The sequence below is a fragment of the Orycteropus afer genome, unplaced genomic scaffold (assembly GCF_000298275.1).
Source record: "Orycteropus afer afer isolate SDZICR_OR568_19922 unplaced genomic scaffold, OryAfe1.0 scaffold00044, whole genome shotgun sequence".
Lineage (NCBI taxonomy): Eukaryota > Metazoa > Chordata > Mammalia > Tubulidentata > Orycteropodidae > Orycteropus > Orycteropus afer.
In genome coordinates, this window is record NW_006921631.1 from 3,070,726 (window position 1) to 3,079,315 (window position 8,590).

Sequence of the window (8,590 nt, forward strand, 5' to 3'; positions counted from 1 at the left end):
GCCAGATAGTATTAGGTATCACAGTTCTTTTTAATGAAAATATATTTTTTATTTAGAGTTGATAGAAGTTTGACTTCTGTAGAAATCAACATTCACCATAATTGAGAATTTGTTATTTAGTTAAAAAGATTTCAGATAATAAATCATACTTACGCTATGTAGCAACATGTCACTCATTAGACTGAGAAACTGAGGATGGGAAATTGTATAGTTGTTTTTATTTGAACATGATAAATTGGAGTGAATGACACTAAGAAACTGAGTCATTTCTCCTAATATGGAGAGAGTTTTGATGACTGGCAGGGGGTATGGAGAATCCTTCACTAAAGCCTCAGACTCTTCTTATTAGTTTTAGTTTTAGTTTGCTTATAGATTAGGATATTGGGAATTAGAGGGAGATAGATGAATTTTTAGGAATGATGTACGTTTGGAAATATTGGACCATTTCAAATTTTTCTTTGAGAGTAGACAAATATTTATTTTTTAATATTTCATGCTTTTTGTTTTATGTGTCAATTAGCTTTTCCATGAAAATCATAATGCATGTCTTAAATCTTACTTTCAACATTAATCTCTATACTCTACTTCATCCCTAAGGTAGATATAATGTATCTTTTTTTTTTTTTTTTAATCTGACAGCATTTTTCCTTTTCAAAAGGAAAATGAATGGAAATAAAAGTATTGATTCAAAAGAAAATGGAGAATATGAAGATGATTTTGAAAAGGATCTGGAATGGTTAATTAATGAAAAAGAAAAAAGCTATGCCAACATAATAAAGGTATATTTAAATGCCAGTAGAATTCATAATAATTACATTTACAAAATGCCTTGCAATTTTTGAAGAGTTTTATATATCTTATCTAAATATCACAAAATTTCTTTGACTGGGCAAGTTTCATTATCCCCAATATGGAGATGAGGACATTGAGTTTAAATGTTGTATTCTAAGGCATAGAGCTAGGTAGTAAAATAATAGGGATTAAATTGTTGTTGTTGTTATATGCTGTCGAGTCGGACTCAACTCATAGCGACCCCTCTTTGGGCTTCTGAGGCAGTATCACTATGGAAGTAGGTTGCCCTTCCTTCCGAGGAGTGGCTGGTGGGTTTTGAACCACTAGTCTTCTGGTTAGCAGTCAAGTGCCTTAGGCACTACGCTACCAGAGCTCCTAGGGATTAAATTAGCACCTAAAAAAGATAAAATTGTAAAATTATATAAACAGAGTAGAATTGCCCCATGGGGTTTCCAGGGCTATAAATCTTCATGGAAGCAGATTGCCTCATCTTTTTCCTGTGGGGTGGTTTGTGGGTTTGGACTGCTCACCTTTTTGTTAGCAGCTCAATGCTTTAACCACATTGCCACCAAAGCTCCTATATGATAATAATATAAACATAAAATTATAATTTATTGCATTAAAAGTAAAAACAAATACAGTTAATCCCTACTTTAAAATCATGGTTGGGGTTGTACTTTTAATTAAAGTAAAAAACCAAGCAAATCCTCAGAAAATAAGGTCTTTCTGCGCATATTTGAAACTCTAAGACTGGATTAGCTCTTTTGGTGAATGAATTTAGAGAAAAGAGTGAAAGGTCAAATCTAAGCCTTAGGAATACTTCCAGGAAAAGGTAGATCCATTAAAAATGATAATATGCTATTTGTAAGAGATAAAGAAAGGATATCTAGGAAAATGAACCAATTCCTGGATTATGGAAGAGTCTGTCTCCCTTTTTGTGTGTGCACATACACACACATGCACACATACACATGTGTATATTGTTTTTGTGTGTGTTTTATGTATATGTGTATGTATATATAGCAAGGGAGAAAGAGACCTCATCTGTATATGTATATACATACACAAATAAAATTAGGGAATAATGAGGAAAATAATTAAGGCTAGAATATAAGTAAGTGGTTTTAGAGGGATAATTATATAAGTTACAGCAGAACCAAGATTAAAGAGGGGTAAGGAAAATACGAGGGAATGAATGTAGCAATTTATATGTAACAAACTTCTCATACAATGAGAAGATAGGTGGGATGGATGATGTTTTAAATAGGCAATGGAGTCAGAAGTGACGATTTTTCTCAGATGAATTTTAAACGGGGTTTCTTTACATCTTTAATAGAACTGTAAATTGTTAAGAGTAGAGACACTGAGAGGCACAAGATTGAACCAAAGTCTCAGGACCAGAAGGGTGTGAGATCCAAAGCACAGGTGATAGAAGTAGAGAGGTGATGGTGTTGATTTATTGTTTCTTCATTCAAGAATATTAATGATCTCTTCCCATGTGTCAGAGACCGTTTTAGGTGTTGGGAATACAGCAGTGATTAAAACAAAGTGCTCTCATGGAGCTTATGTCCTAACGGATGATTACAGTCATCTCTTAGGCTGCCAGGGAAAATGACAGACTAGACAGGGATGGGATTTGGGGAAGATTTCATTGTAAAGTGATAGTTTTATTGAAGTGGGTTTTAAAAAGTAAAGAAGTAGAACCCAAAGGAGAATTTGGAAACTGATACAATAGGAAGGAATCAAATAAGGCTAAGAACAACTGTAATGCAGAGAGAAAACTTAAGTTAATATCTTAGTTAAATCGTAATTGTTTGGTAATCTCTTTATGGGGCCAGGCTTATTTATTTATCAGACATCTAGCAGTATTATGCAGGTTAGGAAGAGAAGACTGCTAGCAAGAATCACTTGTTAGCAAATAAAAAAGGAAGAGGATTCTAGGAGACTGAAAGTTATGGCAACTAATAGCTTGCCATAGAATTGTTTGAGGAGGGAAAGGATTGTCTGAGAAAGAGGAAAAAAATTGTAAAGGTGAAGTGTTTGGTAGTTAAGATGTATGTATGTTAGAGAGATGTTAGGTAAGAAGCTTTAAATTAGAAACAGCAAATATAGAACAAGGTTTTGTAATGAGATAATACTGGTTTATGGTTCATGTGGAATTACAACTTGTTAAAAATATAAGGCCAGCTAACCAGCCACTCCTTGGAAGGAAGGTTGGGCAATCTACTTCCCTGGTGACACTGCCTTGGAAATGCAAGGAAGGGTCGCTATGAGTCAGATCTGACTCGATGGCAGTTTTAGAGTATCTGATGGGTTATTAGCATGGATTTTTGGAATCTCCAAGGATAGTTGAGGTAGGGAAATCTGATCTAGAAGTAAAAATTGTCCTAGAATGTAGATTTAGGTTCTGTAGACAATTATAGAAATAATAATTTAAAAACATTATAAAAACCTCAAATGATTAAGACTGGACCAAAGGCAGTGTCCTTGTAATGGTTGTCAAGAGAAAGGATTCTGCTAATAGGGCAAGATATTTCGAAGGGTACATTACAATGGAAAAAAAAATGGAAAATTATTCTTCTAACATTGTAAATGGAGGATAGTTTTATAAGGGGAAGAATACTAAAATAATATTATGTATAGTTACCTTTTGATGCATTAGCATACAAATTTTTAAAAAGCAATGTAGCATTTAGCAACATCAAATTCAAATTTAGAGTTATATATTTTGCCCCATAGTACTGTTGTCACATATATGTATTTCCCTTGGTGATATACATGTAAATTCATGAATGTGAATTAAAATATGTGTGAAATATAAGCACGAAGCACTTAAATTTGCCCATATACAAAATAAATTATATGAATAGGAAAATGTACTTTGTGTTAGCCACATATAAATGGACAAAGACTGTAAATTTTGGCTGTTAAAGAGAATCTTACATCTTTTTTTAGTTGGCTTCTGGGGAGAAAGAAACTATTAACCAAGAATTGAAAGAGAATGAAACAGAAATAGAATGCACCAAACAGCTTTCTGATTCTGACAAATCTTTAAGGGATGAAGTTTCACCTAGAAGAAACGACTTCATTTCTGTACCAAGTATTCAACCTTTAGATCCCATATCAGATTCAGATAGTGAAAACTCTTTCCAGGAATCTAAAATGGAAAGCCAGAAAGACCTGGAGGAAGAAGAGGATGAGGAAGTAAGGCAATATATCATGGAGAAAATTATGCAAGCAAACAAACTTCTACAGAATCAAGAACCTGTGAATGATAAAAGGGAGCGAAAACTTAAGTTCAAGGACAAATTAGTTGATCTGGAAGTTCCTCCACTGGAAGACACTGATACTTACAAAAATTGTTTGGAAAATGAAAGTACTGTGTCTGGAAAACTGTCACAGTTATGTATTTCCAATGAAATTAGGCAAGAAAATGTGCTCCTGTCACTTAACAGTGGAAGTTATGATGATAACAAGGACAGGAAGATACTGGTAGAGAGAGATGGAAAGTTTGAACTTCTGAATTTACAAGACATTGAGAGCCAGGGTTTTTTGCCACCAATTAATAATGCTAATAATACAGAAAATGAGCCTCAGCAGTTATCATCCAGATCTCCCAACTCATCTGTCAATGGTATTAAGAAAGAAGAGCCTGTAGCAAAGATTCATGGTATCTCTCACTCATCAACAGGAGAGCCACTGGCTTCTATCCCTCAGCCACCAGCCAATCCCAAGACTCGTCCAAACTCTGCTGTCAGCTCAGATAGAAGTAAAGGAAATGCGAAATCTAATTACAGGACCCACTTAACAAATATATCTCCAGTGACCTCAACGTATTGTCTTTCCCCTCGGCAGAAAGAACGGCAAAAACAGCTAGAAAAAAGGAGAGAAAAGCTAAAGAGAGAGGTGAGAGCGTATGTGGATAGTATATTGAAAGTAGAGTATCATATTTTACAAATGCAGTATGAGTTGAAATGGTTATCAAAGTATTGGAAATTTTTGCTTATTTATTTTATTTTTGTTACTGGAATAAGCACTTAAATGTTAAGAACATGTTTATGGCACAATCAAGATTATCTTGATTTGTTCTTGCAAGGAACACAAAACATGGTGAAGAATGGCCTGTGTTAGAGCTAGAATTCTCAGTGATGATTTCATCTAAACTCTTCATTTTAAAAGTGAGGTTCAGAGAAATTAAGTGACTTCTGCAAGTCCCCTTTTTTATGAGATAGAGGACAATAAGATGTCCGATGGAAAAATGAAGTCATGGAGTTGTTGGAGGTTAAGAGCCAGCAACTGTATTGTACACCTGGATTATAATTCCCTTGTTTATATATGTGTGTATGTCACATATCTTCAATACTTAAAATTCATTGATTTAATTTTACACTAAGAAGAAAGCCTAATATCCTTAACAAAATGTTTCCAGAATACCGTATGGAATCCCAAAATCATCTCCTGTTTTTTTTTTTTCCACTCTTAACTAAAACTCTATGTATTTTATAATTGACAATTCCAAGTACTTAGAGTGGTACATTTATTTCTAAATTATTAAATTAGTGCTCCAATTCTCTGGTTCACTGGATACCTAATTGTATTAAGCATACAAAATGTCTCAAATGTGAATACAAAGGTTCAGCAGAATCAGAAGTTAATAGAATTTTACAATTAGAAGGGACCTTAAGTATCATTTTACAGATAAGAAAACCTTCATCTAGAATGGTTAAGTAACTTTACTAAAGTCACTCAGTTTGTTAATCCAAGATTTGGAATAAAAATTCCAGTTCTTTTGGCATTCACTGAGAAATGGTATGTTTTCCATCTAATGAAGTTTCAGGGAAATTTGTGGCATTTAAATCATGAATTCACATTACACAAAAAGATGAAAATCAAAGTTGTAAGTAGCCTACAGGACACCCAGGCAGAAATGTGTGAAAGCTTGTATGAGTTTTGCTTAATTGCCCACCAAAATCTGATCTGACAGACTGTTTACTTGGTTAGGGTATATGACAATACTGAAAAGGATCTCTTAACTCAGAACTTAATGACAATATGAAATAATTTTTTGGGAATGATTCAACTATGTAATGTTTGCTGTACACACAAGTGTGTGTGTATTTGTATTTTAATAAATGTTATATAGAAGATTTTATAAAATTTTTATTGCCTTCTCAATAATGAACAGCTGATAGTCTTTATCTGGTGTGACTGCTTGACAGCTTTGTTTTCATTTTGATCCTTCTTTCTGGGGTCTCACTCTCTTTGTTGTGGAATACACTTTTCTCATGTCAGGATCCTCATGACAAAATTTCCCTTTGCTTATGAACTTGCTAAAGCGTAGACTTATGTGCTAAGGCTTTTAACATTTTTCAGTTGGTTTCAGGTGAAGGCCTTCTCTTCTTTGCCCAACTAAGTATTTACTGGGTTGGGCTGCTATACTCTGTCTCTCTATCCTATGTGTATCATTTCACTGTTTTCTTTGGCAACTGCATTGCTTATGCTTTCTGTGTAATATACCCAAATAATCTCTATGCAAAGATAATAATTTTATATGTATTTATGCAAGGTATCCAAAATACTTTTTGCAAAAAGGAAATGTATAAATGCAAAATTTAATCTTTAATAAATTCACATTGTAATGTAAGCTCCATTGGGGCTTAGAAAATAGCATATAGATCTTTTTTTAAAAGATACAGTTTATGCCCTTAATTTGGTAGAATTTTTTCTTCCCTGCTTTTTCTTTTATCCAGTCAAAAGAAGGAATTAGAAAGTCTTGCTGTATTGTCAAAATACAGGGAAAGCACTTTGAATTTCATTATTTTAAGAAAATGCAAGCATGGACTAGTATAATTCAATTCGTTTAAATGGTAAAATTTTCATATTGGAAGAGACTTAAATATTTGTTAAAACAAGTCTGTTTTACAGATGAGAATCCTGAGGCAGAGGTTAAATGGCTCACCCAAATTGACAGAGTATGATCACAGTAGGATTATTCCTCAGATCTTCTAACTTTTAGCTTGGTGCTATTTTCACTACTCTAGGCAGCTTCGCTCCCAGTAACTATTTTATAGCTCCACGTAATTGACACTTAATATTTAACCAAGAAAAAACAAACCAACTACCATCAAGTCAATTCTGACTAGTAGAGACACTATTTAAGTATGAATAATTAGCTGAATAATTCAGATTTTAAAAATTCCTTTTGTTTGTTTTATTGAGTGTCTAAATATTTTTCTGATGGCAACAATGTTACATTTTTTATGAGCATGTTGTTGTTGTTGTTGTTATTTGCCGTCAACTCGGCCCGACTCATAGCGACCCCTCCTTGGGTTTCCGAGGCAGTATCACTACGGAAGTAGGATTGCCCAACCTTCCTTCTGAGAAGTGGCTGGTGGGTTTGAACTGCCAGCCTTCTGGTTAGCAGTCAGGTGCCTTAGGCACTATGCTACCAGAGCTCCTTTTATGAGCATAGTTACTTGAAAAATATTTTTACACATTTTAATAAAAAAATTCAAACACATAAAAGTCCATAAAAGTTGTATATCCTCATCACCCAACGTCATTAAGATTTGGCATACATGCTTCATCTCCTCCTCATTTTTGGCTGAAGTATCTATAAAGTAAGTCCTAGACACCATATCATGTCTCACTTACATACTTCCCCAAAAATCTCTAAATGATTATAGAATTATATTTCATTATATGAGCTCTGGTGGCATAGTGCCTAAGGCACTTGACTGCTAACCAGAAGGCTGGCGGTTCAAACCCACCAGCCACTCCTCGGAAGGAAGATGGGGCAATTTATTTCCATAGTGATACTGCCTCAGAAACCCAAGGAGGGGTCGCTGTGAGTCAGGTCCAACTCGATGGCACATAACAACAACAACAACAACAACAACATACCACTATCATGCTTAATAAATTTAATATAATATAAAAACTTGAAAATACCATGATAGTGCTTCAATTGATACTATATAGTATTTCCACAGTATGGTATTTTTTTTTCCCCCACATAACTATAAGTTCAGGAGTTGAATATCAAAAGTAAACTAGGACATGAAGGAGAAATTCAAGGTATTCCTAAACAGCATAGATGTATTATACTTACATATTATTGTAGATTTTATCCCTACAGTTTAATTTATCTGATAAATCTTCATTTTTTTTCCCTTTAAGGGAAAAATATAAAATATAAAAAAATATATAAAATAAATATATATAGAGAAATAAATATAAAAATATAAAATTGAGGCCCAATTTTAATAAGGCCCAATTTTCAGATAGAAAATTTAAGGGGAAAGGAGTCCTAATTTCAGATCTGAAAATCTCTTTCTCTATTCTATAACTCAGAAACAATACTATTAATGTTTCATTAATGTCTTTATATGTATTTTTTCACTAGGAAGAACAACGGAGAATAGAAGAAGAGAAAGAAAAGAAAAAAGAGAATGACATGGTATTTAAAGCATGGTTGCACAAGAAAAGAGAACAGGTTCTAGAGATGAGAAGAATTCAGCGAGCGAAAGAAATAGAAGACATGAACAGTAGAGTAAGTAAACCTTCTCTATGGAAAATTATTTCATACAGATATGAAACCTTTATTTACAGAAAGTCTGAATAGTGCTCCACAGCCAACGGAACCAGTAGCAAAAATGATCCAAGAACTACTCCTGCAAAAGTTATAATATACAGATGACTTTACAATTGTTGTTGTTGTTGTTATGTGCCGTCGAGTCAAACCCGACTCATAGCGACCCCTCCTTGGGTTTCCAAGGCAGTATCACTACGGAAGTAG

The 8,590-nt window shown here is 33.8% G+C and overlaps 1 protein-coding gene across 1 annotated transcript in view; it reads left to right on the forward strand.

Annotated features, from left to right (window-relative positions):
* Positions 1-662: 662 nt before the first annotated feature.
* The window catches only part of CCDC181 (coiled-coil domain containing 181), a 34,166-nt gene continuing 26,238 nt past the window's right edge, over positions 663-8,590 (forward strand). The window contains exons 1-3 of the mRNA XM_007937710.2: positions 663-779; positions 3,748-4,698; positions 8,198-8,344. Coding sequence (XP_007935901.1) covers positions 663-779; positions 3,748-4,698; positions 8,198-8,344 — 1,215 coding nt within the window. The remainder of the gene's footprint in view (positions 780-3,747; positions 4,699-8,197; positions 8,345-8,590) is intronic.